Source organism: Crotalus tigris, unplaced genomic scaffold, assembly GCF_016545835.1.
Source record: "Crotalus tigris isolate CLP2741 ecotype Arizona unplaced genomic scaffold, ASM1654583v1 scf7180000024337.5909745, whole genome shotgun sequence".
Lineage (NCBI taxonomy): Eukaryota > Metazoa > Chordata > Lepidosauria > Squamata > Viperidae > Crotalus > Crotalus tigris.
In genome coordinates, this window is record NW_024100507.1 from 5,400,385 (window position 1) to 5,424,791 (window position 24,407).

Sequence of the window (24,407 nt, forward strand, 5' to 3'; positions counted from 1 at the left end):
CCACTTTTCTACTCTATAGTTTTCTACTTAAGGAAGAACAAATTGTAACAATTAAAACAAGGTCACTGTCCAAAGCAAGCTCACTTGAAAATTAACACATCACAATAAGCATGACCAAATTCAGAGGGCAAATGTGCTTAGAATTGAAGCTGTTTTGTTAAATATAATAGACTGTGATTTCTCTTTCAGAAGTCTAATATGACAAAATTGGTTTCTCTGTCTGCTTCTTTCTGATGGATCTACTGACCACATGTATAGATGTTTTTCTCTTCGTTCTCTTTCTCCTAAAACAGCGGTTCTCAACCTGTGGGTCGGGACCCCATTTGAGGTCGAACGACCATTTCACGGGGGTCGCCAAACAATGCAGTCCACCATTTTCCTCCCCTTTTCCTTAGCTGTGCTACTCCCTTTTATTCTATTGGCTTTTGAAAGCCAATAGAATAGACTCTCTTGAATAGAGTCTAATTCTATTAGCTTTCAAAAGCCAATAGGAATTGTCCAGGCTGTCTCTGCCCTGCTGAGCCCGCCAAAAGTCCCATTCTGCAAACGGTGTTGCAAGTTGTCTGCAGCGAAGGCGAGCTGTCTGGAAGTTTCCACCCCTCCCTGCTGAGTAACTACTAAAAATGTAAGTAAAAGAGGGCCAGGGGTGGGAGGTGGGAGGCCGGCGGGCACAGAGAGGGTTGCTGGCGCGCGTGGGGCCTGGCGGGTGCCTTAACTCCCTTGGGCTGGGCGGTGGTCGGCCTGCGCCGTCTCTGCCACTTGCCAGCTATGCCTCGGCCGGCGCAGGGGGCGGCACCACGCATGCACGGCGCTCCTGGGCAGGGAAAGTCCTCGACTTACGACCGGTTGGGTAGTCCTCAACTTACGACCGGTTGGGTAGTCCTCGACTTACGACCAGTTGGGGGTCGCGGCATTAAAAAGGTTCAGAACCACTGTCCTAAACAAAAAGAGAAGCCAGTCAAAGTTGATGAAACTGCCTTAAAGATGTTAAAGGAACATGACATCCCTATCTACTAATCAAAAACAGGGGAAATAAGAGAAAATAAAAGTAGCAGGGTTAAAGATACCATTGCAAAGAAATGAATGATGGAAGCAGAGAGCTGGAGATAGTTGTGCAATTGAGGTGTAAGACAGGAGGCTACTGTTCGGTTTAAGGGCGTTGAGGAGCACTAAATGGCTCTTAGCAACAGGTTAACTTTTCCAGAGTTTAGGGGCACAATTTACTCATCTGGTCATTTGGAGGGCCACTAATCATTGGAGGGTTAGTGACATTACAAAAAGTGGCTGCAGGCTTTCATTTAATTATTTTGCGTATTGCTGAGTGAGTTTTTAGCAAGATAAAGGCTAGGAGTAGGATCAGCATAAGACTCTCGTTTTCCTTTATAATTCCTCCACGTGCATCCCATGGCCCAAGATCACACTGTAAAAATTCAATTGCAAAATGGCCTAATTTCAGCAACGTAATTGTGTCTGGGGGAAGGAGAGTGTAGGAAGGTTTTTTTTTTTTTTTATTGAATTTTTTTCAAAAATTTTACAAATAAACATCCACCCCCCCCTCCCAAACCACCCCACCCTCCCCCCCCCCGACTTCCCAGAACTGAATATAGGATTATTTAACAAATTTTAAAAAATAACGTATACAATTTATAAGATAATTAATAATAATAATAAAAATCATAATAATAATATATATAATAATAATATACGTAAAAAAAAGGAAAAAGAAAAAAGGAAAAAAGAAAAGAGAGAGAGAAAGAAAAAAGAAAGAGGTAGGCGAAAAATAAAACATATATAGAAATATATAATAATATATTTAATAATAATACAGAAGAAGAAAGAAAGAAAGAAAAAAACAATCATTACAAGTTATAAAAAGGCTAAATAATATTTTTCCATATCTAAATTATGTTGTATAAAATTTATCCATTTTTCCCATACCGCAAAAAATTTCTCTTGAGATTGCTCCTTTAAAAAAGCCGAAATCTTTGCCATTTCTGCCAAATACGAAACTTTATAAAACCACTCTTGTAAAATAGGCAAGGATTCCTTCTTCCAATATTGTCCTATTAACAGCCTAGCGGCTGTAATCAAATTTAGCATCAATATAACCTCCCTAGCATCACAATCAGTAACAATACCTAATAAAAATAATTGCGGAGTAAATTTTACCCTCCTTCTAAAAATTCTCTGAATATTCCACCATATCTTAATCCAAAAAGCTTTTATATGCTTACACGTCCACCAGATATGATAATAAGTAGCATCCAAGTGTCCACATCTCCAGCATTTCGGCTGTAAATTAGAGTACATAATGGACATTTTCTTTGGATCAAGGTGCCATCTATAAAACATCTTATAAAAATTCTCTCTTAAATTTTGCGCTTGTGTGAATTTAACATTTCTTATCCAAATAAGTTCCCAAGTATCCATTGAAATCGATTCACCAATATTCTGTGCCCATTTAATCATACAATCTTTAACTAATTCAGATTCTGAATCCAATTCCACTAAAACCCCATAAACTCTCTTAATATGGGTTGGCCTTTGATCTCTTACTTGTTTTAGGAGAGTTTCATCTTCTCTAAGCCAGCCCATTTTACAATCCATCTTCCATCTGTCCACTATTTGTCTATATTGGAACCATGAATAAGTTAGATTTTCATGTGTTAGTTCTTCCAAAGATTTTAACTGCCAGTCTTGGCCATCCCATCTAAGTAACTGTGCATAAGAAACCATATCCATATTAACCCCTTTCCTTATACCTTCTATGGCATGCCGAGGTATAGCCCATAATGGTATTTTAAAATCAAATTTATAATACTTCCTCCACACTCTAAGCAAAGAGATTCTTATAATATGAGACTTAAAAACCCAATCCACTTTTTTATTAAATATTAAATAGGCATGCCATCCAAAAAGTAAATCCCAACCTTCCAAATGAAGTATTTCTATATTTGTTAAATTCACCCAATCGCTGATCAATGTTAGTACTACAGCATCATAATACAATTTCATATTTGGTACCTTGAGTCCACCTCTCTCACGAAAATCTTGCATTATTTTAAGTTTCACCCTTGGTTTTTTCCCTGCCCAAACAAATTTATTAATACCTTTTTGCCATTCATCTAAATTACGATCACTCTTTAAAATAGGTAACATTTGAAACAGAAAAATAAACTTTGGCAGGACATTCATTTTAATAACTGCAATTCTACCCATAAGGGATAACTGTAAATTGTTCCAATTTTTTAAATCCTTCTGTATCTCCGTCCACAACTTTTCATAATTATTTTTATACAGTTTTGCATTGGAAGCAGATAATGTAACCCCCAAATATTTTACCTTATCAACAATTTCAAAGTCTGTTAACTTAACTAGAACCTGTTTATCACCATTAGTCATATTTTTAGCTAATATTTTGGTCTTATTATTATTAATTTTAAAACCAGAAACACGTCCATATTGTTGGATCAATTGTAATAATTTTACCACCGAACAAATAGGTTGAGACAAAGTAACAACCAAGTCATCTGCAAAGGCTCTTAATTTATATTCTTTTTTATTAATTTCTATTCCTTTTATTTCTTGAGACTCCCGAATTTTAATCAACAATATTTCCAATGTTAAAACAAACAATAACGGGGATAACGGGCATCCCTGTCTTGTACCTTTTTCTATTACAAAAGCCTCTGACAAACCCCCATTTACAATAAGTTGAGCAGTCTGTTTTTGATATATATTAGATAGTACTTGTAATATATTTTGTCCAAAATTCATCTCCTTAATTAAACATAACATAAACTGCCAGTTCACTTGGTCAAAGGCTTTTTCAGCATCCAAAAATATCAAGCCTGCAGAGACTTGGTTATTCTTTTCTAAATACTCTAATAAGTTAATAATTTGTCTAACATTATTTTTCATATACCTTCCAGTTATAAAACCCGATTGATCCTTATGTATAATCTGCTGCAAAATCCCCATAAACCTATTAGCTAAAATTTTTGCAAAAATTTTATAATCCACATTTAAAAGAGATATAGGCCTATAATTTTTAGGCAATGTAAGATCTTGATTGTCTTTTGGAATCAGTGATATAAATGCATTACGCCAAGATGGAGGGATCTCTAACCCCTGTAATAAGTTATTAAACAATTCACACAACGGTTGAGTCATCTCTTCTACTAGAGTTTTATAATAAATAGATGTCAACCCATCCGTACCCGGCGCTTTGCCCAATTTCAATTGTTTAATAGCTGTAACAATTTCTTCCTTAGTAATTAAACCATTAATCTCTTTTTCCTGATCTTCTGTTAATTTAGGAAAATTAACTTTACCTAAATAATTGTTTATATCTGTAGTTTGAATATTAGTACTCTTGTATAATTTTTGGTAGTATTCTAAAAAAGATTTCTTAATCAATTCTTTCTGATAAACCAATTTACCATTATAATTTATTTTATCTATATTCCTCTGTTTCTGTTTCTTTCTTAACTGATAAGCCAACCATCTCCCTGGTTTATTAGCATTACAAAATGTATTTTGTTTCATAAATAGTAAATTGGTTGCAGCTTGATCAGCCATCAACATGTTAAATTGTGTTTTTAACAGTTTTATAGCTCCTTTCACCTTTTCATCTAAAGGATTTGAAATTAGGAGTTTCTCTTTTAATTTAATCTCCTCTTCTAAATCTTTACGTTTCTGAATCTGTTTCTGTCTATGCAAGTTATTCATTTTTATCAAAATACCACGCATAAAAGCTTTACTTGCATCCCACACCATTGACATTGATGTTCCCTTATTCATATTTAAAGCAAAATATTCCTTTAAACATTCCTTTAGTTTATGGACATTTTTTTCTTGTTTAAATAAATTCTCATTCACCCTCCAGGATCTCCTGTCTTCTTTCTCGGCAAACAGTTCCATCCAAACTGGACTATGATCAGACAATGTCCTAGGAAAAATTTTTACATTCTTCACCCTGTTGTATAAATCTGTTGTAATCAAAAAAAAATCAATTCTTGAGAAAGATTGGTGTCTATCTGAGAAGAAGGTAAAGTCCCTTTCTTCCTGTTACGTTCACGCCAATAGTCTCTCAATTCCCAATCTTCTTTCATGTCAAAGAAGGCTTTAGGTAGCTTAGCCTGTTTAAAAAAAGTAGAAGAGCCTTTTTTATCCTTTTGTATATCTAAGACACCATTCCAGTCTCCCATTAAAATCACAGATCTATAGTCCAACAAGGTTATTTTCTGATGTAGCAACCTGTAGAATTGCTCCTGTTGCTGGTTTGGTGCATACAGCCCCACGATAAGAATTTTCTTGCCATATAAACCAAGTTCAAGCATAACATATCTTCCATGAGGATCTGATTCTAACAGGATAGCAGATAAATTCTTCTTAACATAGATTACCACACCCCCTTTTTTCCCAGGGGCGGGAGATACAAAATGAGATCCCAAACGAGGATTGTTTAAATATTTTTGGTCTTTAAATGTAATATGAGTTTCTTGCAAACAGATAATATCATTGTTGTGTTGCTTTAAATAATGGTAGATTTTTTTTCTCTTTTGAGGAATATTTAATCCATTAACATTCCAGGTCAGGAGCTTTGCCATCTCCCTTGGCCTTGAGCCTGGAGAAGATCCCCTCAAATTCTGCTACTGAAGAGTATGTTGCAGAGCTTTTGGGTCTTGCTCCTCCCACCGGCATTGAGACAATTTGCTGAGTAGATTCTTTAATTTCTTTTTCTTTTTTCTGTTGTTCTTTTTCTTTGCGTTTATGTGCTGCACGGGTCATTCTCTGTTCTTTAACCTCTGCTTGGGACATCCATACCACCTGTCCAGCAGTCATCACACCTGTACCTTCAGGTTTCTGTTCCATCTCTTTATCACTCAAAACTTTGTGCATCATGGGCAGAGGTGAGCCTGCACCCAGGACCGTTTTGTAAAAATCCTTAGCTTTAGCAACTGTATTAAGTCTGTAACGTGTCCCCGCATGGCTCAGGACAATACCCATCGGAATCTCCCATCTAAATGGCATCAGTCTTGCTTTAAGTTCATTTGCTAAAAAAGCAAAATCTTTTCTGCTTCTTAAAATTTTAGGTGGAATTTCCTTTAATATAATAATATCTTGGGCAGCAATCTGGAATCTTTTGTTGTAGAAAATTTGCAGAATCTGATTTCGCAAAGACTTCTTAGCAAAATATATCACCACATCTCTAGGCAGATTCTTCTGTTTTGCAATCCAAGAATTAACTCTATAAATTCTTTCCACTTCCCCACGTAACTCATCTTTATCTATGTTCAAAATAACAGCCAAGTCATTAATCACCATTTCCATCAAGTCTTGGGTTTTATCTTCTTTCAGGCCTCTTATTCTCAAAGCATATTCCATCTGTCTATACTGGAACATAAGAATATCATCTTGTGAAGCTTCCACTTTTTTCTCCATATCTTGGAATTTATAATCCAAAAGTTCTACTGTTTCTTCAATTTCCTCCACTCTAGAGTCCAGCTTCACGACCACTGAGGCCACTCCAGATAAAGCTAAAAGTATATCATCCCTCAAAATAGTATTATTCTGTTCTAAAAGTTCCTTCATCTCTTGCTTCATTTCTTCCTTACTTTCAGATTTATTCTGTTCCAACAATTGCTTCATTTCCTCCCTAAACTGTGACACAGCATTTACCATTATTTCTTTAATGTCTTGTGCTGATGTACCAGATGGGGGAGGTGAAGGTGGAGTAGTTTTAGGTTGCTGCACTGAGGGTATTATTTTAAGTTGTTGTTGCCCAGTAGAAGTAACAGGAGAAGAGATTACCTTAGGAGCTGTAGTGGCTGGTTGTCGTTTTGAAGCCATTTTAATTTATCTTCCTTTCTTCATAAAAATACCAGTAAAAAATAAAAATCCAAAAGATTAAAAATAAAATAAAATAGAATAAAATAGAATCAATTTAGAAAACTCCCAGAAGATAAAAAAAAACTTAAAAAAGAAAACAGTATTAAGCAATAATTCAGCCAGTCCGTCTTTCAAAAGAAAAACTTTCAAAACGCCATTTTACTTTCACTCTCACTTTTCCGCCCGCGAGAAAAAAAAAGAAAGCTCAAAAAATAAAAAAAAATCAGCACATACTAAATAAACTAAGTAAACTAAAAAAAAATAAAATAAAGCTAAACTATAAATAAAGTCCTTTAAACAGTTCTGTCCGGTTTAAAATTACTCACGGTTACTTTAAATACGGAGATGGTAGCGGCGTTTCGCTTTGTTTCCGAAGAAACAAAGACAGCTGAGAGGCGGAGAAGGCAATGAACTCCGAGGGAGCACTCTTTCTACCCCCCTAAAATAAAAATCCAGGGAAGGTTAAGAGGTTCTACCTCTATTCATGCGATCTCTACCCCTTCCCTTCGCCCGGGAAGAGGATTGCGAGCCGCGGGCCAGCTGATGAACGCTGTGCTCCGCGGATCTAACACCATCTCAGGAGGACGGCTACAAAGTAGCCGCCATCTCCACCGCCTTAACCACCGGAAGTCTGTAGGAAGGTTTTTAAGAGTGGAAATGGAAGTACAGGCAGTCCTGTCCTTAGAACCATTTGTTTAATGACCGTTGGAAGATACAACAGCACTGAAAAAAGTGACCTATGACCGTTTTATGATTGTTGCCACATCCCCATGTGATCAACGTTCAGATGCTTGGCAATTGGCTCTTATTTATGACGGTTACAGTGTCCCGGGGTCATGTGATCACCTTTTGCGAACTTCTGACCAGCAAAGTCAAAGGGGAAGCCAGATTCAGATTAACAACCAGGTCACTTGCTTAACAACTGCAGTGATTCACTTAACTGTGGCAAGAAAGGTTGTAAAATGGGGCAGAACTCAGTTAAAGCGGTCTCTCTTAGCAACAGAGATTTTGGGCTCAGTTGTGGCCGTAAGATGTGGACTATCTCTAGTTTGTGTTCCAGAGGCTTTCAGCCCTTTGTCTGAAGATAGTTGGGCCTACAGATGGAAAGTTGGAGGCTCAAACTTCCAATCCCAGAGATCGCCTAGTACTGCCTCCTGCTTCGAGGTATCAATTTGTTAGCTCCTATTGCTGCCAACTGTTTTCTATGAAAGTCTCACATGGTGTCTACTCTCTAATTTTTGTGTATAAGAGTGGTAGGGTTCTCACATCCTGTATTGCCTTTTTTGGTAATACAACGGTAAAAATGAAAAAGAAAGAAAGAAAGAAAGAAAGAAAGAAAGAAAGAAAGAAAGAAAGAAAGAAAGAAAGAAAGAAAGAAAGAAAGAGAGAGAGAGAAAGAGAGAGAGAGAGAAAGAAAGAAAGAAAGAAAGAAAGAAAGAAAGAAAGAAAGAAAGAAAGAAAGAAAGAAAGACAGAAGTTCAACAATGCCACCTTCTGGCTAGAATGTTCAGCCCTTTCTTCCTCCATTTGGAAGATAAACCAATCTCGCAGCAAATAAACAAAAGCAGTTTTTTTTTAAAAGAAAAGGTAAAAATGTAATATCTTTTTTTAAACTTTAAATATTAAATTACAAGCATTTAGTGGTGAATAAAATATAGAAATGCCTGGGGTCGTGAGTAAGCAACAACAGGGAAATTGGTAAGAAGAAAATAAATCCAAGAGAAATATAATGCCCCAGATAGACTATAAAATGCACATATGTCTCTCTGCCACAGTCTCCGGTATATATACAGTAAAGCATTAAGATTATTATTACAAATAACGTATATCTTCATTAAAATGTCTGAAATATGGATGCAGCAAATTTAAATTCTGCATTCTGTAACTTGAAGAGAGAGCTGACTTTGCACCATAGAGAAAACAGGACTTTTAAAAGATTGAAAGTTCCTGACCAGATGTGTTTACCTGTACTTATTTCTATATAAAATAAAATGTTTTTGAAAGCAACAGTCTTCTCTTTCCTTTTGTGACCTTCACCAATTCCTTAGAGGCTTGAAAGTTAAATCAGAAATGATGGAGAACAATGGCAGCTGTGTGCTTTTCCAAGCCTTGCTCCACAGACTGCTCCAGAGTTCTCTTCTTCATTTTAAAAAGACCAAACCTTTCTATGTCCAGCAGAAGGAATGGCTACTACAGTCATACAAATACAAGCCCTGGAGTTGTAGACTCTACTCCAGAAACATTCGAACAGAATTCATTGATTGGGGTAGCCCTAATATGGCTTCTATTGCAGAGAAATGTATCTTCCTACAGTATAGCCTAATGTCAAACTGTATTGTGCACATTTCATGAATATCACACTAACAGTCTTGAAGGCACTATATCAGGTATGACCAATTTTGCTGTAATTCCTTTTGAGAATGTTGATTGAGAAGTCCAACACATCTGAATTGAAAGTAGAATTAATCTGAAGTATATCTGATTTGGAAAATCTGAACCATACCAGCATGTAACTTATATTCAGGGCACTCAAGGCAATATATGTAGTGCCCCTCCCCCATTGTTGTTACCATCATGATCATCTCATCTTTGTGGCCAGAGGGCAAATCAAGTAAGAATGCAAGGTTCTTAATGTAATAGTAAGAATGCAGTAAGAAGCATGGGGTGATCCAGATAGCTAAGATGGCAGATAAAGAGTTGTGATCCAGGCCTGCCCCTTTTGTTTTCAATTTGTTGCATGAATCTACCAAGAGTCCGATTGTCACATTGTGCATTTTTTTCTTCCCTTTGAAAATTCGTATTCCAAACTCTTTGTCTATATATCTGTTTACTATGATCTAACGCAGAAAAAAAATCTCAAGATGACTGTGTGTGAACTTGCAAGACAATTGAGACATTGGATGATTCAAAATTGGCACCAGTGTCTTCTGTCATAATCTTGGGAACCCAGATGTGGAAAGACCAAGGTCACAACTAGATCAAGGGCAATATTGCACTCAAAGGTACAGTACATGTAGGTGAAAACCAGTGTTGTAAACTTATCATGACACCCTCTGCCAAAAAAAAAAAAACATGTTGCAAAATCTTACAGTACTGTATTAGTTATGCTGAACAAGCAAAAGGTTTTCTCCAAAACTTTTTGTCTTCTTCCTGTGCCAGTGCAGTGTCAGAATAACAACTGTCTCTCTGAAACAGTTATGTACAGTTGTTGTTGTTATTGTTGTTAATTGCGAAGTCGTGTCCGACCCATCGCGACCCCATGGACAATGTTACTCCAGGTCTTCCTGTCCTCTACCATCTTCTGGAGTCCATTTAAGTTCACACCTACTGCTTCAGTGACTCCATCCAGCCATCTCATTCTCTGTCATCCCTTCTTCTATTGCCCTCAATCTTTCCCAGCATTAGGCCCTTCACCAGTGAGTCCTTCCTTCTCATTAGGTGGCCAAAGTATTTGAGTTTCAACTTCAGGATCTGGCCTTCTAAAGAGCAGTCGGGGTTGATCTCTTCTAGGACTGACCGGTTTGAACGCCTTGCAGTCCCAGGGACTCGCAGGAGTCTTCTCCAGCACCATAGTTCAAAGGCCTCAATTCTTTTGCGCTCAGCCTTTCTTATGGTCCAACTTTCACAGCCATACATTGCAACTGGGAAAACCATGGCCTGGACTATACGCACTTTTGTTGGCAGGGTGATGTCTCTGCTTTTTAGTATGCTGTCTAGATTATGTACAGTATCTTCATTTAAAGAGAAATCCCCATCAGCACCAGACTTTCTTTAAAATGTCATGGTAATTCTGGAGGCATATCTGTATGTGTTAAAACAGTGGCAGAAAAAGAAAAATCAAATGCTCCCTTCCCTAGCCTCATACTCTCAGCACTGCTCAGGGGTCCCCAGAGTTATTGTTTATACAGGTAGTCCTCAACCTACAACAGTTCATTTAGCGACAGTTTGAAGTTACAACAGCACTGACGATAGCAACATCCCCGTGGTCACGTGATCAAATTTTAGAAGCTTGGCAGCTGACTCATTTTTAGGACAGTTGCAGTGTCCTGGAGTCATGTGATCATCTTTTGCGACCTGACAAAGTCAATGGGGAAGCTGGATACCCTTAACAACTGTTTTACTAATTTAACAATTGCAGGGATTCACTTAACAACTGAGGCGAGAAAAGTTGTAAAGTGGGGCAAAACTCACTTAACAAATGTCTCAGTAACAGAAATTTTGGGTTCAGTTGTGGTCATAAGTGAAGGACTATCTGTATAATAACAAGAATTTGAATTTTGTGAAATTCAAATCCATACAAATCTGCCTTCTCAGTAATATTAGAATCAAGCTTGCATTAATTTGAAAATAGGATACTTTGCAATGTGTGACTTACTCCTTTATTTGTATCATCTGGAGCTATTTTCCCTAATGGATGTAAATATGTGCATTGTATTCTAAATTTTGCTTCAGTCTTTGATGACTGAATTCGCCATCCATACTTTTAAATAAATAATGCTAGAAATAGCATGTAATATTATGCTTCATCTGCATATAGTAATCTAAGCATCCATATGGAAATTCTCCCCCTCTCACACATTGCAGTTTTGTTTTGTTCTTTTAAGGTTTTTAGCAAAATGGAGAAAATCAGGATTTCCTCAGACAGCTAGGAGCTAGAGAATTGGATTGGCCCAAATGCATCTCTAGAAAACACACACCCACACTCTAAAAGGTTTGAAATAAAAGTTGCAATATGTGGATACTTTTCACCTTCTTAACACAGACAAAACCTTAGCCAAACAACAACGGATCTGTGGGTATGCTTTAAAACGGGATTCTCCAAATTTGGTAACTTTAAGGCTTGTGGACTTCAACTCCCAGAATTCCCCAGCCAGCATATACTGGGCTGGGAAATTCTGTGAGTTAAACTCCACAAGTCTTAAAGTTGTCAAGTTTCGAGATCCTTGCTTTTAAAAAAAAAAAGTCTCTTCGCAGCAATTAATATACTCAGGCCTTTTAAAGACCTCTTTATGATACAGCCCATTATAAGCCGCTAAGCAGCCAATTAGGTTGTTAGCTGACAAATTATGTCATTAACCGCAAAGCACGGCACGCGCCCTCTGGTGGCCTGGGGAGGGACTTGCTCCTGCATTTGAAACGGGCAAAGCTTAAAGGGGGGAGGTTAGTGGGGAGGCGGGGCTCGCTACGTCCTGAGGCCGCCTTCCTATTGAGTCAGAGGCGCGTTGCGAGCTGCCTGAAAGCGATTGTAACAACCAGAAGCCCGGAGAGCCGAGCTAGGCGGGCGTTGAGATTAACGCGCCGGGGGAAAGTAAAAGAATCTTGGGAGGCTGAACGTTCCAAAGAAGTTACATTCCAGGGTCGAGGCAGCCCTTTACAAACGGCTGCCCGAGTGGCAGTTTCTCACGGAGGCGGTGGATCTTGCAGCCCTTCTTGAGGGGGGCGAAGAGGAGGAGAAAGACGGGGGGTTTTTTAGCGGGGGCAAAGAAAATGAATCGGAGTTTTAATAAATCGCAGAGTCTGCGGTATTTCGGTTATAGTGCGGTGGAAGTAAAAAGCAAGGTAAGAACCACACACTTGCTTCTCGTCTGAATAAAACTCTCCTGTTTCTTCTCTCCGGCACCTTTTCCCCACCTTCCTTCCTCCCTCCTCCCCCCCCCCTTTTTTTTTAAATGAATGAAGAGTCTCCTGCCTTCTCTTGTTTTGACTTTTCCCCCTTAACTCTCCGCTTGAAAGAAGAAAAACTTATTCGGGCAGCAAATTTTTTTTTTTTAAGTCTCTGCTTTCGATTTAAGAAAGGGATATCAAATTTCGCCCCCCTCGCCCCCGCCTACTTAGGATGATATCGATTTCTCCCTTTTTTTTCCATCCATAACGATAAAAAAAAAATGCCCCTGGCAACTTCTTCCGTGATCTTCGGGCCATTTGTGGGGTTTTTTTGGGGGGGGGGTTCTGTTTTGAATATTGAGTCTCGATTCTGGAGGCCGGTGTACCCAGGCTCTGGCTTGGGGTTGCCTGTTTGAGCAGAGCCTGGCGGTGACCGTGGCACGTTTCTGGCTGGTGGGCTGTTCATAACAAAAGGGAGCGCGCGAGCTGGACTCCGAGAGGAGAAGGCGAGGCGATCGGCCAGGCACGTTAGGCTCGCTCGCTCGCTCGTCTTTGGCATTATTTAACCGAAAGGGGCCATCAGAAGGCCGGACTAGACGGGATGCTGTGGCGATCCCCCCCCCGCCCCTCCGCGTCGCTACCCCCAGCCCCTTCCAAAAAAATCACCCCTCACGTAGAAGTGGGAGAAATGTTCCTCCTTTGGCCACGATCTCTCATTGTTTCTCCCAACTTCAAAAAGCGCTTTGTTTTCTTTTTTTAAGATAAGTGTTTGTAGACGCAGGGAGCGATGGCTGGAAGACAGAAAGGAAAAATAGTATTCTTTTCTTCAGTTCCCACCCCCCCCCCGTCCCGACCGCCCACTTTTCTCTCCCTTCGCCCCTTCGCGTCTTCTTTTCGCCAGTGGCGGCGGTTAAATTCAATTCTTTTTACCAACGTCGGTTCAGCCTGCAATTAAATCCCGTTTTTGGCCCTCCCGATGTTTCAAGGAAACCTTCGCCTGGCATTTTTACTGCCGCCTTGCCTGTCTTCAGCGCCGCGGACTCGTTCACTAATCGTGTTTAAACTTGTTTGGGAAAGTTGCATCCTCGTCTTTGTTGCATCCTCGTCTTTCTCTCCCCCCACCCCCCGGAGCTGCCTGATTATCTAGTGAAACTTTCTCCCTTCTCCTTTATTGGAAGGTGGGGGGGGGGAGAGAGAGAAAAGGGAATCGTTTCTCCGAACTTGCGGTGGTCTGGAAAGATGAGAAGAGGCTGGCTTAGATGGCATCCCGATCTTTTTACAGTTGTGTGTGTGTGTGTCGTGTCTCTGTGTACTTTCCCCCAAAAGCTTTATAAGTTGAGCACTTTGGGGAATCCTGAAATGAAGCCGAGCCTGCTTTTGCTGCCTCTTGATCCAGGCCTGCCCAGTGGCAATGGGTGTATAACCAACCATAAATCACCTATATCTGAAACATGTGTTTGGTGAAAGGCAGCCCTTCTTTCTTGGAGCTAATGGATTTTCTCCCAAGAGCAAAAAGGAGGCCTGTAATCTAACAGCTGTGTTTCAAAGTTTAATTTAGTTTAGTGGAGACCCACCCCACAGACACCCCCCCCATCCCAACATAATCATGTTTTTGATTCTGGCAGGATTGGAAGCTCGCCACTCAAAATGGCTCATCCATGTTTGGGAACAACACATTTCTCAATGACTAGGTATCAGGCTACTGTGACTCTTATAGGTAATTCTCTGTTGTGGTGGTGGTGATGGTCCCCACAACCCGTGTTCCCTGTGTTGTGTAAAAGACTGTATCCTGTCGGCTTTTCGGAAGGCGTTTGCCAAATAATATTCCGTGTCATGTTTTCAAAAAGAGGGAAAATTGGTCTTGTATCTTTCTCGTTTACAGGTAGTTCTCGACTTACCAGCCCAAAGGGTCTGTTGCCATGCAAGACACTTGTTAAGAGAAACATTTTGACCCATTTTACAACCTCGCTTGCCGCGCCAGTTGTTAAGTTAATAGTATGTTTGCTAAGTGAACCTGGCTTCCCCGTTGATTTTGCTTGTCAGATGTTCCCAAAAGGTGGTGATCACATGACCCCGGGACACTGCAGCCGGTTGCCAATTTTTGATCACGTGATCATGGGGGCGGCCGCAAAGGGTGGTGAGGGTGAAAAATGGTCACAGGTCGCTTTTTTTTCAACGTTGTGACTTTAAACAGTCACCAAACGAACGGTTTGTAAGTCGAGGACTACCTGTATGTATTACACGGGGCTTCTTTTGTCTTCTCTGGCCTCTCCGCCTTTTCCGAGATGAAAAAACGTGCTGAACTGTGCAGCATTTCGTTCCCAGGAAGAGCTTTAAAGCCCTCTGTCATCCTTTCCCGACTCGATGCCTTCTGGATGTAGAAACCTACAGTCTCCCGAAATCCAGGCAAACTGGTTTGAAATTATGGGCGTTGAAGCGGGAGGGAAGGCAGGGCTTGAAAAAGGTCTCTGTCGTCTAGGCTCTTTGGGGATGAAAACCCTTTTTTCTGTCCACACTCGGCCTACGTGGTAGAGTTTCATTTGACACCCTAGAGCAGGGGTAGGCAACCGCGGCTCTGTTATAGCTGACTCAGGAATTCTGGGAGTTGAAGTCCACGAGTCATAACAGAGCCGCGGTTGCCTACCCCTGCCCTGGAGAACTTGAGGGGACATACTCTTTTCGAGACAGAACCAGCTATCGTGGCATGAGGAGACCTGCTTGGCGCCCGGCTGTTGCCATAGTGAGAATGTCTTCCATTGTGTCACTCCAAATAATTTGCCTCCGAAGCCTGTGTGATCTAGCAAGTTTTACTCATACAGCACCTTAAACTCGGCAGGAGCTATTTAGGCTAAGGAGGCTAATTCCCTGGTTCCTTGCAGGACTCTTAAATTGCACACGACTAAGAAAGGTGATCCTACCGGTTCTTCGGGTGACTGGTGCCGGTACCAAACATTTTTTCTTAGTACAGGTAGTCCTCGACTTATGACGGCAATCGAGCTGAGGGTTTCTGTCGATAAGTGAGAGAGTTGTTAAGTGAACCGTCGCAGTGAAATTAATATGGTGGTTAAGTGAATTGTTGACTTTGTTTGCCAAGAGGTTGCAAAAGGTGACCGCCTGACCCCGGGACGTTGCAGCTGTCATGAATACATTCCAGTTGCCAAGCATCCAAATTTTGATCACGTGACCGTAGGGATGCTGCAATGGTGGTAAGTGTGAAAAACGTTCGTTCGTAAGTCATTTTTTTCCAAGTGCTTTTGTAACTTCAAAGAGTTATTAAAGGAGTAGTTGTAAGTCAACAACTATCTGTAATAGAAAGTTTTCTTTCCTCCACTGCCCAGATTTGGTCAGACTGTGCCTTCTTGTAACTTAAAACATATTACAGGTAGTCCTCGACTTACAACAGTTCATTTAATGACCGTGTTCAAAGTTACAACGACACTGAAAAAAGTGACTCAGGACCGTTTGTCACCTTTACGACCATTCCAGCATCCCCATAGTCCTGCGATCAAAATTCAGATGCTGGGCAACTGGCTCATGACAATTGCAATCTGCCGGGGTCATGTGATCCCATTTAGTGACTTTCTGACAAGCAAAGTCAATGGGGAAGCCAGATTCACTTAACAACCGTTAGTAACTTAACAGCCGCGGTGATTCACTTAGCTACTGTGGCAAGAAAGGTTACTTTCTTGCTGAGCAACATAAATTTAGGGCTCAGTTGTGGTCGTAAGCCGAGTGTATTGTAGAATCTAGATCAGTGATGGTGAACTTTTTAGAGATCGAGTGCCCCAAACCCGGACCTGCCCCAGCCTGCTCCGCCCGCCCGCAGGGCCACCCACCGCCTCCACGGCCTGCTGCAGATCGCCCAAGTGGCGCAGCAGGCCATGGCAGCCACGCCCTCTGCCCGCGCCCCGCAGCATCCCGCTGCCGGGCTACCATGTCCTTGGCTGCGCTGCTCTGCACGGGCCACACTCGGTGGCGACTCTCCAGGGGGTCTGCTGGTGAGGAGGAGGCCGTGGGGGGAGGCGGGGCTGGCGCACGTGCCCACAGAGAGGGCTCTGAGTGCCACCTCTGGCATGCGTGCCATAGGTTCACCACCACTGTTCTAGGTACTACATTTTGTAAAGAGAGGGAACAGGCCTGTACGATACCCCCTCAGGGAATTAAAAGAGTGTTATCATATGTTCTCAAGGCTAAACATAGCTGGTTAATTTCTCTTTATTGGACTTATTTTGTAGTCCCCTCTGCCCTCTTCCTTGCCCTTCTCTGAATCTGGTCTGGTTTCTCTGAGTCCTTAAGAAGAGGTGCCCAGAATTAGCTACAGTCCTCAAGGCAATCCTCAACGTGGGAACTGATCAAAGCAGAATAAAGTGGAATAATGTCTTTCTTGAGATGTGGATATTTCAATGAACCATTTATTTAGTGCGCTGATTGGGAGAGGGGAACGTCCTTTACTCCTGATAGCCACAGTATGCCCTTCATAACAATTTGGGTCATTTGTTATGGTGGGAGTCATTTGTGTAATGATGTCATTGGCGTCCACGCACGTATTTCACATAGTTGTCATTTGGTTGTCATTTGCGTCCAAAGTTGATTGAATTATGGGAGTGGTTAAATGAAATGTTTAGTTCAGTGGTTCTCAACCTGTGGGTCGGGACCCCATTTGGGGTCGAACGACCATTTCACGGGGTCGCCAAACAACACAGTCCGCCATTTCCCCCCCCCCCTTTTCCTTAGCTGTGCTACTCCCTTTTATTTTATTGGCTTTTGAAAGCCAATAGAATAGACTCTCTTGAATAGAGTCTAATTCTATTGGCTTTCAAAAGCCAATAGGAATTGTCCAGGCTGTCTCTGCCCTGCTGAGCCCGCCAAAAGTCCCTTTCTGCAAACGGTGCTGCACCAGTTGAGTAGTCCTCGACTTACGACCGGTTGAGTAGTCCTCGACTTACGACCGGTTGGGGGTCGCAGCATTAAAAAGGTTGAGAACCACTGGTTTAGTTGATTCAGCCTAACATTGCATTTGTCTAACCCAGGCTGGCTCAGGAATTCTGGGAGTTGAAGTCCACGAGTCATAAAAGAGCCAAGGTTGCCTACCCCTGGTCTAACCTAAAGGTGTCCGACGTTGGCAACTTTAAGACTGGTGGACTTCAACTGAGGTGGCGCAGCAGTTAGAGTGCAGTACTGCAGGCCACTTTAGCTGACTGTGTTCAGCAGGTCAGCGGTTCAAATCTCACCGGCTCAAGGTTGACTCAGCCTTCCATCCTTCCGAGGTAGGTAAAATGAGGACCCAGATTGTTGGGGGCAATGTAAATATATATATATACATTGTTTACTGGTGTACACCGCTTAGAGAGTGCTTGCATTTAAAGCGGTATATAAGTGTCATAAATAAATAAATAAACTCCCAGAATTCCTCAGTCAGCCAGGCAAACTGATATGATTGCCATTGATGACCTCTTGCCAGTTTTTCCATTCACTTCCATTGCCAGAAGCAGGTGATGAAGATCATAAATGGCAATCACATGACTGTGGGGGTGCTATGACCCTTATAATTGAAAGCTGGTTGCCAAGCGCCCAAATTCCAATTGTGTGCAGGCTGTGATGGCCCCAACTTTGAGATCCCATTGTAAGTTTCCTTGTTCAATGCCATCCTAACTTCAAATGGTTGCTTAATGAAGGATCATTGCCAAGGACTATAGGTAGTCCTTGATTTATGACCACAGTTGAGCTCAAAATTTCTTTTGCTAAGCAACACAGTGGTTAAGTGAGTTTTGCCCCGTTTTACGACTTTGCTTGCCACAGTTGTCAGAAAGTGGCAAATGATCACGTGATCCCAGGACACTGCAATCCTCATAAATATGAATCAGTTGCCATGGAGATGTTGCAACCTTCTCATGAAAAAGAGTCGTAAGACACCGTGCTGTTGTACCTTCGAATGGTCACTAAATGAATGCTTGTTAAGTCGAGGACTACCTGGTCCTGGTGACTACCTACCTACCCAAACTGGCTCGCTACATTTAGTTTTAGTGTTTGTAAAATAAGAATTTCTGCCTTACGGGGACACTTTTCCCTAATATTCTTGATTTTCACAACAGTGCATTTCCTGTCCGTCAAGAGCAGGCAAAGTATGGGTGATGCTGTTAATGCCTTTGTCTGCCCTCTCAAGGATATAGCGGTCAACAAGAACCTCAAGAAAGGTCATTTCAGTTTGTCTTCCAAACTCTGGGAGATGTTATCATGCTCAGGTGTTTGGGTCGTTTTAAATTATATTGTCCTTGGCCTGTCTGCATTCCCTTGACTAACTTACCTTCTACTTACTCTCTGCAGCCATCTGATCATCTCTGGTGTGTTTTCAACTTTTTTTGTCCTTGTAAAGTCCACATCAAGTCCTTGGACTACAACAACTTTGTGTACCGGATTAAAACGTTAGGATTAAAATTCTTCTATGGACGAGATAAATTTAGATGGCAAAGTTCTGAAGTTTAGTATTTGTTTTGCTACTAACAGAGCAAAGTCTTGCCTTCCCTCCCTTCGAAGTTTGTGGATTAGAATAAATAAATATACATAGGCCATTAACATACTAGCCTGTCATACTCTACAGTGCAACGCCCATTACCCCTGACTGAAGACAGTACTGACCAAGGGCTGAAAGAAGTTATCATGTGAAACATTTTGAAAGAATTTTATTGAGAAGAGCTGAAAACAGACATAGATCCCTGAATCTATGTCTTATATCAGTGGTGGAGAACCTATGGCACGCGTACCAGAGGCGGCACTCATAGCCCTCTCTGTGGACATGCGTGCCGGAGATGGCAACCGTCCCTCTTCAACCAACTGCCCGCTAACTCGCCGAGATCCCACATGGCTGGATGCATCCCAGCACCCATGCGCACTCTGGCCTCTGTGTGCAGGGGCCAATGGTGTCAGGCAGCAGCTGCCTCAGCCCCTACCTCACCTTGCCCTGTGACAATGGCACCCCCGCCCTGCCTTGCCTTGCCTCGCCTCACCCCACAGGATGAGCCTCCTGCCCACCGCCCCACCTGCTAGAGACCCCCTGGATCTCCCCCATCCCTGCCCGGCCCCCACAAGCATCCCACCCCACGAGCAACATTGAGGTGATCATGCCCACCTTGGCCACACCCACCCAATCTGCCATGACCACCACAGCCATGTCCATCCAGTGGGCCACGCCCACCTGGCGCCCAGCAATAAATAAGTGGGTTTTGGGTTGCAGTTTGGGCACTTGGTCTCTAAAAGGTTCGCCATCACTGTCTTATATGCTGTACTAAATCTTTCCTCTGTGGTTAAAAATCCTTTGTTATGTTAAAAAGATGGGACTACTAGCTGACTTTTCCTTCTCACTGGAAAAAACTTTGACTTCTTACTTCAGTTGTTGGTTGCTAAGTGATGCAGTTAAACAAATTTTCATGTGACTGGACCCAATTTTAGTCATGTAAGCGAATTACTGCAGTCATTAAGCGAATCACATGGTCATTAAGTGAACTACCTGATAATTAAGCAAATCTGAGTTCCCCGATTGACTTGGCTGGTCAGGAGCCTGATGGGGAGTTTGCAAATCTCAATCATGTGACTGCAAGATGTTGCAAAAGTCGTCAAAGCGAGCTGGTTGCCACCTGTCCAAAGTGCAATCTCTTGACTGCGGGGATGGTGTGACACTCACAGCTTTGAGGACGGGTCATAAGTCACTTTTTCCAAGGCTGTGTTTTTTGTTTGTTGTTAAACAGCCTTAAGTTAAAAACTATCTGCAGGATCCAATCTGGGGTCGTCACTAGGACCAAAGTTTTCCAAGCTTTAAAGAACTTGTGCTGGAGCATATCCCCAGAGTACTTTTCTCTAGCAGTGTGTGTGTTTTGGGGCTATTCTGTATGTGGTATTTATACGGTGCCTGTTGTGTGATTGGGCTCTTGATGGCTGGCTTTTAAGTCATTAGCTGTTGTTTGCTGGTGCTGCCCAGTCTTTGTCTTCTAAGTACTTGATAGGCTGGTAGTAAATCAGCACTCCTGTTGACTAACGAGGGGCCTGTCTCCCAGTTTTTAGTCACTTCCCTGGCTGTTTTTGTGGCGACTCATCCAACAATCTTAATAGCTGCAAAATTGAATGTATGTCCTTGCTCATTACAGTGTGAGGCTACAAATGAGTTCAGGTCTCCTCACCTGACCGCTTGCTTGTGTTCTTGCGATCTGGTGGTTAGCTTCCTCCCTGTCTGTCCTACATAGTCACCTGGGCAATCCATGCAGGGGATCCGGTAGATTACATTGGAAGTATGTGCCATCTCTAAGCAATCTTTACAATCCATAATTTGTCCCTTCATATGGTAGCCTCTGGGTGGTGTGTGCGATGCCCACTTGCAGATCTCAAAAACTACTTGTACAATATTTTAATTCCATAATCTTAATACATTTAGAATGCTGATCAGTGGCTTTTGAAAATGGCCCATGAGCTCAGAAATGTGAGCTTTGCATCATATCATTCAAATAACTGAACTCTTCAGGAAAATACTGGATGTTTATCAATGCTAATGCTGAATGTATCCTTCATACTAGTTGCTTTAATTAAAATATTCTTTATTAAAAAAAAAACCTCTTTTTTTGCTTGTTTGTGGCAACCTTCATCTGAAGTTCAACTTAAGTGTATTAGCCTGGACTTACTTCTTTTACTCTTCCTGATGAATTGACATTAGCTGTTGATGTGCTTTTAGATAGTTTAGCTACTATGATATGAGAAGTACAGGTAGTCCTCAACTTAACAATCATTTGTTTAGTGACCGTTTGAATTTACAGAGACACTGAAAAAAAAGTGACCTCTGACTGTTTTTCACATTTACGAATGCTGCATCCCCTGGTCACGTGATCAAAATTCAGACTCTTGGCAACTGGCATGTACTTATGACGGTTGCAGTGTCCTGGGGTCATGTGATCACCTTTTGTGACCTCCTGACAAACAAAGTCAAAGGGAAACTAGATTTACTTAACAAGCTTGTTTCTAATTTAACAGTTAGGTGAATAGTGATTCACTTAACTTGGCTAGAAAGGTTGCAAAATGGAGCAAAACTTGCTTAACAACTGTTTCACTTTACAACAGAAATTTTGGGCACCATTGTGGCCATAAGTCAAGGACTACCTGTTTCTAGATTTTACCAGGGGGCATGGGAAGAGCAAATACTCTATTTCTGCGAAAGTTCTGTCACCCAAAATGACAACGTTTTCTAAGGATTGTTTCTGGCTGTTTCAGTGAACCCAACGCAGTATATCAAAGGCAACACTTTATTAATTGTGGCTCTCGATGGAATCTTTACTTTCCTATTAAAAATGACTACAAAAAGGAATGGAAAAAATGTGCTTTAAAAATAAATCAATGGTGTGAGATTGTGGTACTAGCTTGGTGTGACTTGCCTAGAAGCCAGGACAGAGGTTGTTTAGGAAAAAAAAATATTGTTTTGACTAAAAGCTAACATAGTTCTGTCTGATTAAGTTCACTCAACTGCATTCCTAGTAAACCAGTTCTGATGATAGAGATTAGTTTGTCATGTTTTTAGCCTTCTCTCCAGGCAGTGATGGTATTCCTTGCTTTTGTCTTGGAAAAAAAAAAAGAACATCCAGGGAAAACATATGTATGAGAATGGATTTTTATCTCTGTTTTAATTGGAGAATCTGCTTCTTAAACCATTTATTGTCATCCTTTTGGAAAGGGCTCTTCTTTGTTCTCAATGAGCATTCCGTCAACTTCTGTTAGTAGTTCAAGTATATCATTTGACTTCTCTTGAATTAAATCTCTTCGGGTTAAAAAGAAATGTAGTTACATTAGGTCTCATACAGACAAAAAGGTAGTTTCTTACTTTCGTGGTGCTTTAACCTGAGGAAATTTGCTGATGCTCAGTCCTGCAGTGAGAGATTCATGAGAGAAAATGGACACAGAGCAGGCTTAAGTTTGGAAATCACCTCCACAATATCATAATTAGTCCAGTTTTATACGGTGATTAAATAAATATGTAGATTTTAAGTGCAGCTGCTGGTGATGACTGCCGTATCATATCTTCAGGATTAAAATTGGTAAGCTTATTGTTGGGGAAACATACGTAGGAAGTTGTGATTGCCTTCCTGTGCTGCTTATCAGGCATCTGATTAGCCATGGGTAGAACAACATAGTGTTGGGTCAAGTAGCCTTAGTCTTATCCTACCAGGCTTTTTTTCATTTTTGAAGAGCATCAATATTGTTTTAATTAGCACAGACTTCTATAAAACAGGATAGTTTGAGGATATCTGAGCTTGCTTACCATAGCAGGTAATAATGCTTCCCCTTCATAACGTTCTGCTTGTTCACCAGCCACGTTTGCGTTGACCTACAGCATATTAATCTTTCAGAAAGATTTGAGTCATTGATATATGGAGGTAATTTTTATTAGTGCCTAATGTTCAGCAGCAAATAAATTTGTAAATGGGCCTCCTAAAATGTATAGTAGTACCAGCCAAAACACAGATATAGTAAGTCAGGCAGTAAATGCACCTGATTGATTGAGACCTGTGTCTTCTCTAGTCTATTGGTGATTGGAATGAATGAATAGGCCTTGTCTTGGGAAAATATGCCTTTTAAGTTGAACGTTATTATAATATACAAAGCTTAAATTTGTGTAAGAAAGTATATCACTATAAGCCTTCAGCAGTGTTCCCTCCTGAGTTTTAAATTGGTAGAACTGGTTACCTAATATGTTGTCTAGACAACAACAGCCTTAGCAGGAGCAGTGCAAAGGATGCGAAAGCATTAAAACCTCAAAATGGTATCATTGGTTAAACTATTTTAGATCAGATATGGGTCAAAATGCCACCTAGCAGGTGATTCTTCTTCCTGGCAGATGTTCATGATGTCATTCTTTAAAAATTAAATGGAGGTTAGATCAACTCTAAACTGTAAGCACTAAAGCTTGTTAAAACCTGTCCTGGGAACTAGAAAGTTCAGAATGAGAACTTAACCTTTCTTCCTTGCCCTCTAATGCTTTAGGTGTTTTTTTTTTTTTTAAGGTGTGAGTGGGTGCCTTTTACAGCCTTCTTGGGCTTTCAAATGTAATAGGATTGCAAATCCTTATGTTCCTCTTATGTTTTCAAAGCAAAAGAATTATAGAGCTATAGTAAGTCAGTTCAATAATATACAAAGTAACTGAATCTGGACCTTTCTGTAAGGAACTGAAAAAATGATGTCTTTGAGACAACAAGAAATTTTTTTTTTAAAAGGAAACACAGAAGGGCTATTGGGGGCGTCATTTGACTGCCAGGTGAATGGGCATCAGTGGCTCAGTAAAAAGATGGTGTGGAGACAGTCTAAAAACCTGTTTATTAGTTTTCAATATAAATTGTATAAGAAACTTTTTCAGCATGAGGAACAATCCTGAGAATGGGATTGAAACAATTGCAATTATATTGTAACCCAGGGCTTTTCAACCTTTTCACCCATTGTACCACTTTTAGGATATGGCAACATCCAAGTATCACCAGTCGCCTAGCAAGGTGTCAAAAACTTGATGACCAAAAAAAAAAAAAAAAGGAAAAAAGTGATAAAGTACAGGTAGTCCTCGACTTACAACAGTTCACTTAGTGACTGTTCGAAGTTATAGTGGCACTGAAAAAAGTGCCCCCCAAGCCACAGCCGAGCAAGACACCTGCCTGCCCACCTGGCAGCACTCTTCTTCCTGTCCAAGGTTTTCATTGTTCTAAGCAATTCTGTTGAGGATTGGCAGTGGGGGTGGGGTGGGGAGTGTTTGGTTTTTATTCCCCCCCCCCCCCGTCTGCTGGGTGGTTGCAGCAGGTTTTGATCACTTCACATGACCCTGGGACACTATGACCGTCATAAATATGAATCAGTTGCCAAGCATCTGAATGTAAATCACAAGATCCTGGAGA

At 41.1% G+C, this 24,407-nt stretch overlaps 1 protein-coding gene across 1 annotated transcript in view; it reads left to right on the forward strand.

The window, feature by feature from the left end:
• Nucleotides 1-12,100: 12,100 nt before the first annotated feature.
• Nucleotides 12,101-24,407, forward strand: part of PARD6G (par-6 family cell polarity regulator gamma) — an 83,139-nt gene continuing 70,832 nt past the window's right edge. The window contains exon 1 of the mRNA XM_039325429.1: nt 12,101-12,453. Within this exon, the coding sequence (XP_039181363.1) occupies nt 12,382-12,453 (72 nt within the window). The 5' untranslated portion in view covers nt 12,101-12,381. The remainder of the gene's footprint in view (nt 12,454-24,407) is intronic.